The sequence below is a fragment of the Pan troglodytes genome, chromosome 3 (assembly GCF_028858775.2).
Source record: "Pan troglodytes isolate AG18354 chromosome 3, NHGRI_mPanTro3-v2.0_pri, whole genome shotgun sequence".
In the NCBI taxonomy this organism is placed as follows: Eukaryota; Metazoa; Chordata; class Mammalia; order Primates; family Hominidae; genus Pan; species Pan troglodytes.
In genome coordinates, this window is record NC_072401.2 from 10,524,696 (window position 1) to 10,543,359 (window position 18,664).

At 42.9% G+C, this 18,664-nt stretch overlaps 1 protein-coding gene and 1 long non-coding RNA gene across 5 annotated transcripts in view; both read right to left on the bottom strand.

Moving 5' to 3' along the window:
* Positions 1-11,081: 11,081 nt before the first annotated feature.
* LOC134809863 (uncharacterized) lies at positions 11,082-17,187 on the bottom strand. Its single transcript, XR_010156459.1, has 5 exons — positions 16,970-17,187; positions 15,527-16,081; positions 14,223-14,351; positions 12,664-12,812; positions 11,082-12,136 (listed from the first exon to the last, which is right to left on the bottom strand). It is a non-coding gene; the product is annotated as an uncharacterized LOC134809863 (long non-coding RNA).
* A 130-nt stretch (positions 17,188-17,317) lies between these two features.
* WDR1 (WD repeat domain 1) overlaps positions 17,318-18,664 on the bottom strand; it is a 42,683-nt gene continuing 41,336 nt past the window's right edge. For 3 of the 4 annotated variants that reach the window (XM_054682698.2, XM_054682696.2, XM_054682697.2), the window contains one exon: positions 17,318-18,467. In XM_054682698.2, coding sequence (XP_054538673.1) covers positions 18,361-18,467 — 107 coding nt within the window. In that variant the 3' untranslated portion in view covers positions 17,318-18,360. 4 annotated transcript variants of the gene reach the window in all.

Genomic DNA, 18,664 nt, shown 5'->3' on the forward strand with positions numbered 1-18,664 from the left:
ATAGAGATTGTTAGAGAACCTGCAACGTTCCTCCATGCAGCCAGGGTTGAGAACCTCTGAGCCGAGCAAATCCTCCCTCCAGGATGGTGACTTGGGGAGGTGAGCATGGGCTTTGCAGGGAGGTGGGCTGGATTTGAGTCTCACTTCAAGTTAGTAATGGGATGCTGGTACTGCCATTTCACCTCCCTGAAACTCTTGATAAATAAGATGCTGCCTAGAATGCATGCAGCCCCATCCCCCAAGGAGGAAGGAGGCCTGGTAGGTGTCATTGTCCCCTGCTGCCTGCTCCTGCCACCCCGCATGGTGTTAACAACTTGGGGTCTCCTCCCTTTCATTTTTAAGTTCCTGTTAAAATATAACAATGATGATGCTTTATCAATAAACGTATTGAGCTTTGAATTGGACACTGTGCTAAAGCAGATATTGTCTTATTTAACCCTCACAATAACTCAACGAGGAAGATTCCATGATGGCTCCACGTTCCAAATGAGGAAACTGAGGCACAGAGAGGTTAAGCGACTGGCCTGCAGTAGATGCTGACAGTCTGAGATGTATGACTCTGACCGCTAAAGCTTTTTATGGAACTTGGGTCCCTGAGATGTAAATCAAGGTTATGGCCACTGAAAAGGAGGAAACAAGAACTGGCATAGGTTCCAGATCTTGCCATTGTGTTCGTAGAAACCCTAAAAAAAAAAAAAAAAAAAAAAAAAAATACAAACTCTTGGAAAATTAATGGTAGTTTAGCACAGTGGCAAGAGACTTGGTGCATATCCAAAACTCAGTCATGTTCCTGGTTAATAGCCCCAGTCCACAGAAATCTAAAAATAAAGAGCCCATTCACAATAGGAACAAAAATAAAATATAGGAAAAATTTGGCATGAAAGGTGTAGTACGTGAATGAATAAAACTACTAAACTTTATTAAGGGGTCAAAGAAGATTCAACCTTTGGAGATACGGTCTGTGTACATCATAAATATTATAAAAATTTTATTTCTTTTAAAATTACCTATAGATTAAACGAATTCCTCTTTTTTTTCCAAATCAAAGTTGGGCATGGTAGTAATTTCTAAACAATGTGAAAATTTCCAAGTACAATATAAAGAGTGCCTTCTGAGTTCATGGCAACTGCCAATATCTCAGAAATGAGGAGTCAGTCATCCTGGGCACCTGAGTCAGTTCTAGATTTTATTTCAGACTCAGCCATCAATGGCAGTGAGATCCTTTTTGCTTGGATGTATGTGGGTGCACTCAGATCTAAATTAATCAGTTACAATAATTGTGTCACAGTTTTAAAATATTTAAATTGTGAAACCTATCATAGGTTTAGAAATACCTATCAAATGTATATGTACAATTACCAAACAAACACATGTAAATGAACACAGAGCCCCTGAAATCTGAAACTCTTGTGTTCTGGGATCCCCTGCCTGTGAGTGTGGGCAGAACATGTGACCTGCCTCTAGTCATACGGGGGATGGTAAAGGTGAGGGGATGTACGTGTTCCACATATGTGATTATGTGTTTCATTACATAAGATTGTAACATGAGTCTTGGCTGGGTGTGGTGGCTCACATCTGTAATCCCATCACCACGGAAGGCTGAGGTGGGTGGATCACTTGAGGTCAGGAGTTCAAGATCAGCCTGGCCAACATGGTGAAACCCCGACTCTACTAAAAATATACAAAAATCAGCCGAGTGTGGTGGTGCGCATCTGTAGTCCCAGCTAATTGGGAGGCTGAGGCAGGAGACTTGCTTGAACCTGGGAGGTGGAGGCTGAAGTAAGCCAAGATCACGTCACTGCACTCCAGCCTGGGAGACAGAGACTCAGTCAAAAAAAAAAAAAGAGATTGTAGCATGAGTCTTGCTGGAGACTCTCTGTCCCTTGCTGGCTATAAAGACGCAAGATGCCATGTTGTAAGCCACCTTATATGGTAGCCACGTAGCAGGAAACTGAGGAGCAGCCTCCAGTCCTCAGCAGGGAAGAGACCAAATGGTGCTGACAACCACATGAGCTTGGAGGCTGATCCTTCCCCAGTTAAGCCTCAGATAAAACTGCAGCCCAACCAACCAACATCTTGATTATAGCCTTGCAGAGAGCTGTGCCCAGAGTCCTGACCCACAGAAAATGTGAGATTATAAACATCTATTGCTTCATTTGCTAAATTATTTGTTATCTTATTATTCACCAAAGATCAATAATATGGCCACTACTCAAGTTAAGCAATAGACTTTTACCAACACTTTAGACTCTCTCATGTACCCTTCCTAATCACAGCTCCTTCTCTCCTCCCCAGAAGCAAGCACTATCCTGATTTTTGTTTTGATCGTTCCTTTGCTTTTCTTTATAGATTTAATACCTATGTAAGTATCACTAAATAGAATATGCTTTGCTTTGAAAATATGAGTATCAAGCACAAACCTAACCGTAGCAATTTTTTAAAAGGTCAGTGGGGTAATTTTTAACTTGAAAATGTGACTTTGAAATTGACCTTGAAAATAGTGATGACAAAATATCTTGAAAAATTACTATAAATTATTTGTGACATCATAGTTTTTATAAAAAAGACTTTTTAATGAAGTAGCAAGTTAAAAATATCTAGCTGAATCTTCACCTCACAGTGTGCTTGTGGCTGCACACACACACACACACACACACACTTATACACACAGTGTCACACATCCACACACTTCCACATTCATGGCTGATTGATGGATAAGGACAAAGTAAAATCACAACACAAAAGAAAATAAACGTGAATATTCTTCTGACTTGGTAATTAATTTTCTAAGATTTCTAAGTTTAAAAGAAATAAAAAGTCATGAAGAAATTTACTGATAGATTTGACTACACAAAGATTGAAGTCATTTTACCAGTCAGCAACCTAAACATTATTAGAAAACAAAATTTAATCCATGAGGCATATTTATGACAAATATAAAATAGTACCAGCTCCTGAATACACATATGAAGAGTTCACACTTCAAAGTCTAAGACATTTACGTAAGGAAAAACATAGCCGAATAATAAATACATTAAAAATGATCAAACTTGGCCGAGTGCGGTGGCTCATGCCTGTAATCCCAGCACTTTGGGAGGCTGAGGCGGGTGGATCACCTGAGGTCAGGAGTTCAAGACCATCCTGGCCAACATGGTGAAACCCCATCTCTACCAAAAATACAGAAATTAGCCAAGCATGGTGGCGGGCACCTGTAATCCCACCTACTTGGAAGGCTGAGGCCGGAGAATCGCTTGTATCTGGGAGGCGGAAGTTGCAGTGAGCTGAGATTGTGCCATCGCACTCCAGCCTAGGGGACAAGAGTGAGACTCTGTCTCAAAAAAAATAAAAAACAAACAACAACAACAACAACAAAACGACCAAACTCGCCCATGCAAATTGAATTGCAGTGCCATACTGGCAAAGTTTGTTTCAAGTTATGATGCCTTAAGTTGATGAGGGTGGGATGAGACAGGCTGACCATTGAAAGGAACACAAATTAATAGAATATTTTTGGAGAGCAGTTCAGTAAAATTATTCCTGTCTTTCAAATGTGCATAGTCTTTGTCCTGGTTATTCCATTTGTAATAATCTCTCCTAATCTATTAATCCTAAATACAAGGTTTACGTTAAAACATATTTATCAAGACATTTGATTGGCAAACATGGAGATAATGTCGAAATTAGGGGAATAATTAAATAATGGTTTACTAGTTGGGTAAGATGCAGATATTTTAAGATGAGGTTTACTCATAGTTTTTAATGAGAGAGGTAACTCATGGCCACAAGTTAAAACAAAATAAAGTTGGAATCCTGTAGTAGACTGTTAGCACCAGAGAGTTTTTTGTGGTGTTAGATCAGGATCAAATCCCCACTATGCACCTACTTGCTGTGTACCTTTGCGGTAGTTGCTTAATCCTTATGAGCCTAGTATTTTTGCTCATAGGTTTGTTTTAAGGCTCCAATGAGATGACTAAATACAGGAAGTCTTGCCTATTCCAGACACTTGACAAACGTGTCCTGCCTCCTCTTGCTAATAACGCTGAACATGGGATGATGTGACACAGAGAAAGGGACAGGATCAAACATTACATATAGACTGATTCTAAATTTAAAATACATGTTTGTCCACAAAAAGTTTGAAGGATAGAAGTAATTGTTTCAAACTTTCAATTGAAAGGAAGTGAAAGTGTTGGCTAACTGTATTTCCATAACAGTGTGGCTTCTGTCTTGGTAGGGACTGTGACAATCTTGTTCACAGGGTCCTTGTCCATAATCTTAACAGGTGGGAAATCTCACACCAATCTTATTCCCTTAGGGACTGACGTATGAAAATCTTGTGATGTTCCACCCTAGATGGGAAATAGGGTTTGGTGTGATTTGGGGGTAGACAAAATGACCCCCTCACAATCGCACCACCTGCAACCCTGGTAGTCAGTGTGCATTGGCACCATCAGGGATGCAAAATGCAGATTCGCAGAGAGATTTGGGTTTGGTAGGTCTGGAATAAGGCTGGGAAGTGTGTGTGCACGCGTGTGTGTGTGTTACAGATAGTAAAGTTTATAGATCTTAAGTATAGAGCTCAGTGCATTTTTACATAAGTACGTGTATAACCACCATTCAGGTCAAGATATTGACCATTTCCAATAACCCAAAAGCCTCCTTGATGCCCCTTCCCAGTCAATAACTCCCAGCCCCACTCCAGGTAACATTATTCTAATTTCTGGCCCTACAGAGTAGTTGAGCCTGTTCTGGAGCTTCCTATAAATGGAATCACACAGCCGATACTCTTATGTCTGGATTCTCCCGCTCAATGTCATGTTTATGAGATTAATCATGTTGCCTGTATTGGTAGTTCCTTCACTTTTATTGCCCAATATGGATAAACCACAATCTGTTTGCTCCTCCATTCTCCTGTTGATGGACGTCTAGGTTGATTCCAGTTTGGGGCTATTGAACAGTGCCGCTCAAATGTTCCTAACCATATCTTTGGCTGGGCATAAATGCTCCATTCTCCTGTACATTCTTAGACATGGAATTGATGGGTGCAGGATAGGCATATGTCTACTTCTAGTAGACGCTGCCAAACAGTGGAAATCCATATTTTTAAAATTGAAAATTATTTGTAATTGACACATAATAATTGTACATATTTATGGGACACATATTATATTTTGATACATGTATACAAAGGTATAATGTTCAAATCAGGGTAGTCAGCATATTCATCACCTCAAATATTTATTATGTCTTTATGCTGGAAACATTCAAAATTCTCTCATATTTGAAACCATTATTGAAAACAAATTATCAACTACAGGGCCATAGAATGCTATAGCTTATTCCTCCCATGTAGATGTAATTTAGTAACAATTAACCAACCTCTCCCTATCCTCCTCTCCCCATCATCCTTCCCAGCTTCTAGTAGCTACAGTTCTACTCTCTACTTTTTTTTTCTTTTTTCTTCTTCTTTTTTTTTTTTTTTTTGAGATGGAGTCTCATTCTGTCACCCAGGCTGGAGTTCAGTGGCGTGATCTCAGCCACTGCAACCTCTGCCTCCCAGGTTCAAACGATTCTCCTGCCTCAGCATTCTAAGTAGCTGGGACTACGGGTGCGTGCCACCACGCCTGGCTAATTTTTTGTATTTTTAGTAGAGACACGGTTTCATTGTTAGCCAGGATGGTCTCGATTTCCTGACCTCGTGATCTGCCGGCCTTGGCCTCCCAAAGTGCTGGGATTACAGGCATGAGCCACTGCACCCAACCTATTCCTTACTTTTATAGGCTCAACGTTTTTAGTTTCCACATACAAGTAAGAACATGTGGTATTTACCTTTCTGTGCCTGGCTTATTTCACTTACCATATGATCCAGTAATCCCACTACTGGGTATATATCCAAAGGAAAGGCAGGGAAATCCGTTTCCCAAAGAGTTGTCTGCACTCCCATGTGTATTGCAGCACTATTCACAATAGCCAAGATATGGAATCAACCTGTGTCCATCAACAGATGAGTGGATGAAGAAAGTGTACATACACCTCGGAATACAAATTTGACCACGAGAAAGAATACAATCCTGTCATTTGTGGCAATGTAGCTGAGCTGAAGGAAATCCATATTTTTATAAGTCGTTACAGATAGGGGTGGTCTTGGACCACACTTTGAGAAATGCTTCTTGGGTAAAAGCCCCATTATATGGACAAATATATTTCCTTTAGTCCTCAGTTCAAGTAGAGAAGGGCTTGTTTATACGGAGATACCAGCTAAGTGATTTGGGGAAGTGGGGAGAATGAGAAATCAACTGAGTGCCACCCATTAGCACCCCTTCGGAACAAATTATTGCAGTTTACCTCTTTTGCCCAAGAGAAAGAAGCTGAGAACGGAGAAGCTTTGATAGGATTTGATAGGGAGAGTGAGGCACCAGGCCACTGTGTCCAGTTAACCAAGCCTCCTCCCACCCTGGCCATGAGCTAGAATAATGCTCATTTATTTGCTGGTAAAAGGAGATGGCTTGGGGACCTGGGTTATCCCTGCAGGGAGCAACTATCTCCTCTGCTCATCTTAAACAAGATAATTGCAAAGCGGTTCCCTGCCAGCCCATCCTCTTAACAAAGAAGGTGAGATAAAAGAGATGGCATTCCTCCTGCTGGGCCCAGCAGGCTTGACAACCAGTGCCAGTTATGGGGAAAATGTCCCTTTCAGCCAACTCGAGATCTTTCAAAACAGACCCAGGCAGTTTCTTTGAGGGCTGAAAGCCAGGAAACGGGTTCCTGTTGGCCGAGGCTTGGAAGGAGGGCCTGCCTGGTCTGTTGGCCCATACCAGGCTTCCTTAGCGCCTCTGCTAGGAGCCAGTTATCCTGTAGGCTGACTCAGCCTCTGCCCAGCCATGCTCTGAAGCTGCTCTCTGCTGTTTTAAGCTGAGCACTGCAACCAGGGACCTCAGACACCAGAGACAATGCAGGCCTCCAGAAAGCAGGAGAAGGACTTCTACATCAAGGCTGGCAGGAGGAATGGGAAATGGGCATTCAAGGACATGGCAGTATGCTAGGCTCTGTACATCAGGACCTCATGGAAACCAGAAAGGTAGGATGATAATTCCTATCCATGCCAGGCTGGACCTCATGTCCCTCATCGGGCTCCCACAGCTGTGTGAGCATTCTTTACCAACGTGGCACTTCTGGAATCCCTTGTTTACTGTCTTCTCCACTGCTCTATAAATGTAGTGAAATTTCCAGGTATGGTGGCTCATGCCTGTAGTCCCAGCACTTTGGGAGGCCGAGGTGGAAGGATCACTTGAGCCCAGGAGTTTGAGGCTGCAGTGAGAGCTATGATGGCACCACTGCACTTCAGCCCAGGTGACAGAGTGAGACCCTGTCTTTAAAAAATAAAATAAATGCAGTGACACAAGACAACCTATGTCTGTTTTATTCTCAAAGCTGCGTGTGTCCCCAAAGCCAAGTGAGGTGTCTGGGCCTAGTTAATGACCAATGAACATTGGCTGTGAAGGAGTGAAATTACCCCACGCGGGCATATTGACACTAAGTTAAAGCCACTTGAAAAATAGCAGGTGTGGCTGGGTGCGGTGGCTCATGCCTGCAATTCCAGCACTTTGGGAGGCCGAGGCGGGAGGATCACGAGGTCAGGAGATCGAGACCATCCTGGCTAATATGGTGAAACCCTGTCTCTACTAAAGATACAAAAAAAAAAGAAAATTAGCCTGGCGGGGTGGCGGGCGCCTATAGTCCTAGCTACTCGGGAGGCTGAGGCAGGAGAATGGCGTGAACCCGGAAGGCAGAGCTTGCAGTGAGCGGAGATCGCTTTACTGCACTCCAGCCTGGGTGACAGAGCAAGACTCTGTCTTGAAAAAAAAAAACAAGAAAAAGAAAAATAGCAGATGCAAGAAGATCACTCTGACCTTCATGCCATTTGTTAAAAGCAAAAGATGAGATCCCTATGTGAAAGATGCAACAGTCTTATTCTCAGAGATGAGAAGCTAAGATGGAAAGAATTCTGTACCAACCTTGTGCAAATAACTCTTACCTTTTAAGCCTCCCCACATCATTTAGTTGCTTCTTCACAACTTGCTATTATTTGTCCAATTCAGTATATCTGACTACTTCTTCAGGACTTTATTTCCTCATGAGGGTACCTGTGCTACATAAAACTTGTATTTAAAAATGTGCATGCTTTCCTCCTGTTCATCTGTCTTATGTCAGTTAAATTCTCCAGCACAGGCAGGACCCTAAGAGTATGGAAGTGGAATTTTGCTGCCCCTACAGTTGATTACATGAGTGAATAAATGATTGAGTGAATTTTGAATTATAATGAAGAAGCTAAATATCTCAGTCATGGTTTTTCTTCCTAAGAAAATTAATCTGTTAAGATCACAGAGTTGTAACAACAGCAACAAAAACCTAGCTCCTTAAAAATAAAAAGGAACTCTTTTCTGAATTAGCAATGTCCGGAGAGATTTTTGGTTGTGACGACTGGGGCAGGGGGTACTACTGGCATCTAATGGGGGCCAGGGATGCCGCTGACACCCTGCAATGTACAGGACAGCCCCCACACAAAGAACTGTCCCACCTGAAATCTGAGTAGTTGGTTGTGCTGAGCTTGAGGAAGCCAACTCAAGGAAGTCACCTGCCAGAGGGATGCTGTCGACACTGCTTGCTACAGCAAAAGCTGCTGCTGAGAATGTGCTCCAGTTGAAAGCAAAGACTGAAAAACTGAAAAGAGCCAGGCGCGGTGGCTCACACCATAATCTCAGCACTTTGGAAGGCTGAGGTGGGCGGATCACTTAAGGTTAGGAGTTTGAGACCAGCCTGGCCAACATGGTGAAACCTGTCTCTACTAAAAATACAAAAATTAGCTGGGCATGGTGGCATGTGCCTGTTAATCCGAGCTACTGGCGAGGCTGAGGCACAAGAATTGATTGAACCTGGGGGGCAAAGGTTGCAGTGAGCTGAGATTGCGTCACTGCCCTCCAGCCTGGGCAACAGAGCGAGACTCCATCTCAAAAAAAAAAAAAAAAAAAAAAAAACAGAAAAGAAAGGAATAACTGAAAAGAGCAAGAGCCACTTAGAAGCCAGATATGGTGGTGCGTGCCTGTAGTCCCAACTACTCGACAGGCTGAGATGTGATGATCCCTTGAGCCCAGGAGTTTGAAGCTGCAGAGAGCCATGATCGCACCACTGCACTCCAGCCTAGGCAACAGAGTGGGACCCATCAAGTTTTTTTAAGCCCCTTAGAGAAGGTTTTACAAGTTACATGAGCAAAAGCTAAATAACTAGTACATCCATGTGCCATAAAGTGAAGAAACGGATGAGGTCTCTATGGGACATGTCAGCTAAACCCAAGAATGTGTTTGTTTCTTGTGGCTGAGACAGTGATCAAGGCAGCTTTCCTCCCAGGGCAAAGACTGTGGTTTGTTTGTGGCCATTTAATTTGGCAAAACCTGAGTTTTGATGAATACTTTGCAATCTTCAAATAATATTCATTTTGTTTCCAAATCCAATGAACTAGAGGCTGTAATTGAAAGAAGAAGAAAGGGAGGGAGGTAGGAGAGAGAAAGGAATAGAAAGAGGGAGGGCAGGAAGGCAGGCATGAAAGAAGGCGTAATTGTCAAAAATCCAAGTTATTTGAGGCATACTGCTTGACCTGACTTTATGCAGTACAAACAAAATCAGGGTAAGCTAGAATTCAGAAGACAGTGGTACCACTGTGTTTCTCTCTGGAGCGTTCTCAGAAGTGTGACCTTTTCTAATCCCAAACTGCTTAAAAAATGATGTCTCCTTGGGGTGCCATTTTGATTAATCTGTGATGGGACCAGAAGCGAGCTAAGCTGATGATTCTAATTCAATTGCCAGTGAAATGGTGTCTGTCTCCATCTGTAAACGTCCTCATCCTCCTCTCAATGGGGCCACATTGACGGTTGCAGCCAGCATTATCCCTTACAATCCTTTTAATTTTTTGGCTGCATGATGTGATCTTCTGTGAAGGCAGCACTAGTTCAAACGAAAGTATTTCTTATACAAGAGCACAAGCCCTCAGTTACGTTCTTAAGAACTCATTCCTTGCCTGTGTGCCTAAACCACCCTAGCTAATAAACTCCCCCCAAATGTGGCTTTACTCATCTCACCAGCCTGGTGGCATATGCTGGGGTGGGGGCGTGTCATGCCATTTTATGCATGGGGGTTCAGGGTCTATGATTACCTTGTCCAAGGTTAATCAGTGGGTGAGAAGCAGGTGCAGGACCCCAGGCTATTCTGTTCACAAGGGTAGTGCTTTTTTCATCAGACAACACACATCTCTATGGCAGTGTCCAAATGGTGCCTAACGTAGAAGGTGGGCCCCGAAAGTGCACTTCAGTTTATACTGGCCACTCAGCCCGCATCTGCTTGCATCAAGCTTAAATGTGTCTGACTGCGGCCATCTTGGCTCCCTCAAGGCCACCAAAGCAAGTCCTGTGGTTGCTTCCTTTTGCTATTGCGAAGACCCTTCAGAGTCTACTTTGTCCTACTGCAGTAGCAGTGAGGCCCGTCCATCAGGGATGCTGGGCTATGAACCGGGCTTCTTGTCTTGCAGCCACTTCCATCATCCCAGGGATACAAGTTACTCCAAACCTAGCTTCCCTGCAATTCCATTTCCCACACCAAAACATGGAAAGGATAATGCTGACATCCCACCAGGGCCTGTGGGGACAACCGATTTTGTTGTGTGACTGAACAGCTTTGCCATCTTCAAGTCCCTATGAAGGCACAAACCCTGATAGCCATTTATATGTAAGATACTAGTATGATGAGCAAGGAGGTTTTTATCCTTCTTAAAAAAAATAAATAGGGGAGTGGAAGAGTGGAATGGTCATTGTACCAGATCAGGTTATAATCGCAAAATGCTGCAACAGAATCTAAGTGAAAAGACCCAGTTTAGGGTCCCTGGGGCTAGCCTGGCTCATGGGACAAGAAAACGTGCCTCCTTGGCATAGGGTATCTAATGTCTCGGGACGTCTCTGGAATGTTTCATCTAAGATTCTTTTTTCCTTTTAAAATTAATTAGCTGATTAAGAATTAATCACATGAACTATTAATTTGTATTGCTATTTATTAAAATATTAATATTTACATAATTTATTGATAGAATATTCAATTGTTTGATAGGTAATTAATACATTCCGACTCACCCAGCAAGAACATTTTTGTGGTGACAAGGTAAAGAGTAGGATGATAATTGGATGACCCAAAACTTAGACCTCAGTAAGTGAAAAACGTGTTGTTATCAATGCTCCTAACTTGTATCATTATCTAACAAGATTTTCCAGGCAGTGGCACCTTTAGAATCCTATCTTCTCTCAGTTTCCTTTTCCTAGTAGCTGCCAGTTAGGATGCCAAGCATCCCTGATTTTATGTAGGATGATGATAGCCAGGGGCAAATGAGGAAGACTCACAGAAATCTAGGACTAAATATAAGAATTTTAAAAATGGGAGATTTTTATGGTAAAGAATGTGAGGTTTGTAGTTTTTTAATCTCCACAGGAGAAATGAACAAATGATTCCATGTAAGAACACTGGAAGATACTAAATTCCACCTTGATATTTTCCAGGAATGTCAGTCACATCCTCAGTCTTGGTTGACTTCCTGAAAGTGTCCTCTCCAGTCTTGAGGGACCTCCTGCTCCAGGAAGCCTGCCCTGATGTCCCAGCCAGAGATGGTCCTCTGAATTTCCCCTGGCCTTCACCTGGCTTCTCTGGGAGCACAGTCACAATTCATTGTATATTATCACTAATTGGATACTTATTTCATGTCCTGTGTTCACAGTGGTAACTAGCATGTATACATTACTTATAGTTTGATAACAGCCTTTCTTTCACATCTACTAAAACAATGATAATTCCTAATATTAATTATATTTGCTGTGGGTCAAGTATTCATTTAGGGCTTTACTTGGAGTATTTCATGTAATCCCCACGCAGCCCTATATCTCTACTAAAAAGAGGAAAAATTAGCTAGGTATGGTGGCACCACCTGTAGTTCCAGCTACTCAGGAAGCTGAGGCAGGAGAATTGCTTGAACCTGGGAGGCGGAGGTTGCAGTGAGCCGAGATTGTGCCACCACACTCCAGCCTGGCTGACAGAGAGATTCCGTCTAAACAAACAAACAAAAAAAGCTTTGCTACTCTAAGCACTAACCCCTTCCTCCTCCACCTTCCCTTCTCAGCTTTCCTTCCCAGAATGCAGATGCTATCCTGGAGGGCGAGCTGCCCAAATGGGATGTGGAGGCAGCAGCATGACGACAAAAGATGCAATCTGAAGCTGGTGGAGCCACAGGACGGGAGCTGGACAGTGAGGGTTTCATGGAGGCCGTGCACAGGACTGCCCCCATCTGCAGGGACACTGTGGTTATTCAGTCTTGCTGTGCACCTAAGGGCAGTTGCCAAGCGGTGGCTGCTACAAAGCTGGGGAGGGGCTCTGTGAACCAGGGCCTCCTATGGCTCCTGTTGGGTTTGGGCCAATGGGAGGCTCCAAGATATACCCCAGGCTCGCACTCTTGGCTCCCATTCTTGGTGGGTACAGGTTCCCCCCCCTTGTGTCTGCAGGCCCAGCATTGGGAACGACTTCCTTCTGAGCTACTTTCTGAGTGCTTCCACCCCTTCCTGGATTCCTTAATCCTACCTGCGCCTCTCCAAAGGGTCCCTTCATTCAATTATCTTCAGTTTAACCCTTTGAGCTGCCATCCATTTGCTGCACACAGGGACAGGTGGCTCACTGCTTCACAGGCAGCAACCATACAACTGTGGCTTGTCTTCCTACGTCTTCTGCATCTGAAATAACAAAGAACTTCCATCAGGGCTCAGTGTCAGGCAGAATTAATTTCAAGTCTCTATTTTATTTACTTCCTGCAGGAGTTCAATCATTTGCCCAAAATTACCCAGCTGGTAATTGTCCGTTTCATTGTCTGCTACATGGGGATATAACATCTACTCCTCATAGAACTATTGTGAGAATAAAGTGGAATAACAATGTATGCAACGTGGACAGATTTTGTTAAAAAACACACACACACAGGATGCCCAGTTAAATTTAAATTTCAGATCAACAATGCTTTTAGTATGTCTGTGCAATATTTGGGATATACTTGTACTAAAAAATTATTTATCTGATATTGATATGTAACTGGATGTCCTGTATTTTATTACTTTATTTACTTATTTATTTTTGAGATGGAGGATCTCACTCATGTTGCCCAGGCTGGTCTCAAACTCCTGGGCTCAAGCGATTCTCCCACGTAGTTGAGATTACAGGTGTGTGCCACTGCACCCAGCCTATCCTGTATTTTATCGGGTGAACCTAAATATCTGTGAAGTGCATAGCACATCGTCTGCACATTACTTAGCCTCTAGTGAATAGTAGAAGCTAATATTATTATAATTTGTAATTCCCATATTACTAACCCCTAACCTAAAACAATACCTGACATAATGCTCAAAAAAACAGCAAAAATGAATAAAGAAATGAACAAATGGAGAAACTGAAAACCACAGAGGCATTTTGTCTGCAGCGAAAGATGCCCAGCTGACAATGGCAGAGGAGAGTCTGGAATTTAAGTGTCCTTGATTCGAGCCCAGTGTTCCTTCCTCCAAATCGCATTGGGAACAAAGTGAAAGGAACTGCCAGAAGAGGCAGGTGACCAAGACATGGCAGCGAGTGGATCCCCAAAGTTGCTGAAAAAACCTTTTATCTTTTACCCATCAAAATAATTATGTCCTTATTTTTAAATCAGTTTAGATTACAGACTGGGACTGAAGCTTCCTATCAAAGACATTTGCAGTTTTGTGTCAGTCTCAGCAATTTCATGTCCATTTCAGCAATCAAACATTTCTCCATTTTGTTTTTGCCGCAGTATAACTGCATTGAGAAAATCTTGGTTTGGGCAGATGAGCACTTGCAATTGATAAAAGATTTTTAAAAATTCACCTTGCAATCCAAGGATACTGTTAATAGAGATGTCAGGAAAAATTATATTCCCAGATCTTTTCCAAAGCAACTCAAGCTTAGCAAGGCAAATTAACGTTGTCAAGGATGTATTATATTAGAATTTGGTTCATGAAGAGTGGGCTGGCTCTCTTCTCTTCCCTGGAGCAATGGAGTCATGGCTGGGCCTGGGGCCACCTAACCAGGGGCTGCCAGCCTCCTATTCCAGCCACCTGCCCCTCCAAGGTAGATATGCTCACCTGACTAACAGTTCCTCCTAAAATGGGAGTGGACATGGCGGGGGGTGTGGCCCTGAAGACTGCACGTGTGCCTCTGCCACACTTTCTGCCTCTTCTCAAATCAAAATGTAGATGCAACTCAGCCTCAGCCTGGCAAACAAGACAGATGATGGGAAAGCATGAGGACAGACACACCCCAGGACCTGGAATATTGATTTGGAACTGCAAGTTCCGTGAGCCCAGTGGGTTCTTAACAGTTAAATGATGTCTCTGTCGAGATTGGTGGTAACCTGTAGAAATGTGATTTCTAAAAATACTTTCCGAAATTTGTCCACATTTGAAAGATTAGCATAACTCAATGAATCACTTTTTTTCAAATAATCAAAGAATGGCACAAAATTGTGCACAGATAAAAGTTGTGTTCCAAGTGGATTTTGACAGGGGGGCTAAAGATTCATTGATAGGGCTTCAGATTTCACACTGCATGAACCTTTAAGAAATTTTCACTTGTTGGATTTTGGTATAGTGCCAAGGATAAAAATCCAGTTCTCTGAAAACGCTATTCAAGTTCTTATTCCTTTTCCAACTGTGAATCTGTGGGAGACCATTTTCTTTATGTATTTCCAAAAAAAAAAAAATGTATTTCACACATTGAATGGAGAAGGCAGACGTGAAAGATTTTCCAAAATGTAAAACAATGTTACTCTTCTACTAGTGTTTTGAAAAAGATTTTTCTTTAAAGTTTGCTATGATAACATGTAATGGGTTTGTAATTGGTAGAGACATTAATAAATGTTTAAAATTTTTTGTCTTTCCATTTTTGGAAAGATACATAACCAAAAGCTCTTTGGGGTATTCAATAATTTCCTAGTGTCAAGAGCACCACATTGTACTGGTTTACAGCACAAAGCGGCCCCCAGCTCTCAGAGGTCCAGATACGACACATGAGGTTCTAACAGGCTCAGGGTCAAACACTGGCCTAAGGTTGAACCCAAGAGATCCTTTTGCTAACACAGTAATCATTTGAAGAAAAATTGTTATGCTAAACAATGTCAGTTTGGTGATCAATACATTTTTGTTAATGCAGTGATCAGCTGTAAATGTGAAAACTCTGCAGCAGGGTTTCGATTCCACCATATCCTGTCAGTCTGCACAGGCGTACACACACACACACACATTCACTTCTCAAAAACTGATCCAATTGTTCAAATGCATGTTATCTACATGATCCTTTCAAAAGGGCAGTGCCCTAATGGAAGCAGACTTTGTTCTACATCCCAAAGAAGCTCTTAGGATCTAAGTCTTCTAGTTGAGCTTCTTCTTACCAAAAGGTCGGTGTGTCAGAGCTGGAAACAGAAGCCAACATCCCTTAAGTCTGGCTTTCTTCTCACTACACTGCTTCCTCTAGGGCGAGTGCCAGGTCTGCAAGTCTCTAAGCTGGCCAATGAGCATGACAGGAGATGCCTGCACCCTCCCCTCCCCTCTCCATCCACAGGTGTTGATCCTTGCTGGTCATTGCTAATTAATCTCAGATCAATGTCTTGTTCCACTGCAGCCCGAGGTCTTGGAATCCTGAACAGTGTTCCAGGTAGCCAAAACTGGTCTGCAGAATGAAGCTGATGTGCACAAAGATATTCTGCCTTCAACGGAGGTGTGAGGATCAGCTCCGTCTGGGTCATGCCTGCAGTCCAGCTTCTCTCCTCTCCCAAAATGACTCCGATTTGGTGCTCAGCCTTGTGATCACAGATTGCCAATAAACGATTAGCTTGAAAATGCTGCCTGCATTCTTCTCTCTCCAGGGATAAAAGGTGGCTTTAGTTTTCTCCTTTAAAGTGTACTTGTGAGTATAAAGATCTTCCTCCTTGAAACTGATGCAGATCCTGGGTAGAGATTTTTTTAAGCCTTTAATTTCATTGCATGAAGGAACAAGAGGTACCTCCCTTCTGCCATGGATCTTCTAAGCCTCAGGGCCTTGTTTCTACCTTGAGTCTGTGGCTTTTTTTCAAAAATGGAGCCACACTATCTGCATTATTCTGTAACTTAGTTTTTAATCATATATTTTGAAACCTTTCCCATGTATGGACATAATATCCATGAAAAAAATTTAACCTGTACTAAAGATAAAAAAATTTAACCTGTATTAAAGACAAATTATGTCAGGTGTTAAACAAACACACCCTTTGGTCTAGTACATGTTGAAAGTTTTTGTGCCATTTGTCTTTTTTGATTTTGGGACTGGTGGTTTTTCCCTCTTCAACAGATTTTAAAAATACATAGTCAAATATATCACTTCTATTCTCTACCATTTTTGTCATTCTTAGAAACACTAGCGTTTGTATGACTCAATTCAGTATTTTCTTGCCCTCTTACGGTTTTTGCTGCAAAGACAAGGTAAGCAAGACTATTTTTGTCACCCAGTTTTATCATCACCATTTACTGAATGGTTCACCATTCCCGTTGATGTGAAAAGTACCTTCTTCCTAACCCAAAATACACATAGGAACAAAGTCATTTGTGGACTTTATTAAGAGGCAGCCCCAGCTTCAGATGTTAGAGACTAACATTTTATCCCCTGACTTTTCTAAGAAGCAGTATCATTAGACTCTTCGAAGACTTTTTTTTTTTAATTGGGATTGCAAATTTAGACAACTTTACAATTGTTACAAAAGTACAAAAGGCACTTTCAAAGAACAGTGCCTTTCACTTTGCAATGAATTTGGATGTTTGGGAATTTGATTTTTAACATCTAAATGCATGCTATTCCTTACCTGAAAGCTATACAGGCTGCTAAGAATTTGAGAAGTAGATGGGATACAGACATCATCTGGTCCAGTGTTTTCAGTTGACAAAGAAACTTAGGCTCAGAGAAGGGCAGGGATGTGACCCAGGTCAGAGGGTGATCTGGCGGTATGGTTGGGAGCAGGAACCGAGGGTTCCAGCCCCTTCTCTGGGGCTTCCCTTCCACCACATGATGGATCTGACAATCCTGTGTTCCAAACATTTCCTGCCTGAGGCTGCAGACTGGTAAGACCTCTAAAGCCATGAAAATCCCACAAACGTTCCTCCCCACCCAGCCGCCCCACACACCCCCATCACACAAAGTCAGTGACCCACAGTGAAGAGAAAAGATATTTAATTATTTCTCAGGCTAATCTCTTAAAGCGCTCAAAGTGTTTTCACAAGTGCAAGGGGAGGGATTGTTCTCAGCCAACATTTACCAGTGATTCCGACAGACGCAAAAACACTCCCAATCACGGTGCTTTATACTTTTAATTTCTGCACTGAAAAAGAAAAGGAAGGTAAAAACAATGACAGATTAGTTTACAGTGACTTCATCTTTGTCCTTAAATTAACCTTTGCTCTTGAGAGCAGAAGAGGGAGAGACAGGGGAACATCAAAGCATGATGGTGAAACGGTGACCAGGACACCTCGGTCTGGCTAACAAGGGTTCTAAAAACTTGGACACGGTGCCGTCAACGCACTAGTTTGTAAACACTGACAGGCAACAGTTAAGATACATTAAAAAAAAGGAAAGAAACCAAAACAACCCACAATTCCATTCTTAAAATCAAGCACAAAATCTGACAATGAAACATATCCAGGGGTTGTGTGTCCCCATCTGATCTGGAGGTGGCGCTCTGAAGGCAGCCACAGGGTGAGAGTCACACACTAGGGAGACAGACATCTGTTCAACACAGAATTCCGGCTTTGCTGAACTGCAATGCATATTCCCTCTTCTCACCAGTACAGAAATGTTCTGCAGGCAGGAACATGAGCCCCCCGGCTCATTCACCTGTACAACCTCCCCTGACAGACAGTGAGAGCCGCGGCGGGGCCAGGGGCTCTGTGTGCTTTGGAGGCTACTGCCTCTGGAATGTTTCGCATTCTCAAGGTTTGGTTGGGCTGTGGGTTTTAGTTATGCTCCACACATTGTTTAGGTGCTCGCTTTATTTTTCATGTGCAAACTGTTCCTGTCTAAAGCTTTCAGAAGAACGTGTACAGACACCCTGCAGAGACGAGGGTCATGACTGGGCCCTCCTGCCTCTTGTGGTGGGGTGGGGGCATGGGGGCGCGTCACAGAAATAGAGAAATGACATGTTCCGCTGCAGTTAAACTCTAGTCCCTGATTCGGTCCATCCAGAGGCGGGGGTGGGGCTCCTCAGTAGGTGATTGTCCACTCCTTGACAGAGGCATCATGGGAGGTCGTGACCAGTGTGTGCTCGTCCAGCCAGGCCAGGCTGCTGACATGGTGCAGCCGGTGTGCATCTGGGAAGAAAGGGTGCAATTTAACGAAAAGCCAAACTTCTCTGCATCTATGTACATCTTGGACTAGGAAGATGGGACAACCTGTGCCTAAATCATCTCCAGGGCCAAGAAAATGGCCACGAATCGTTGTAACTCAGGAGTCCGGCACGGTGGCAGTGTGGCTGAATTCTCCACGTGACACTCCTGAACCCCGGGGC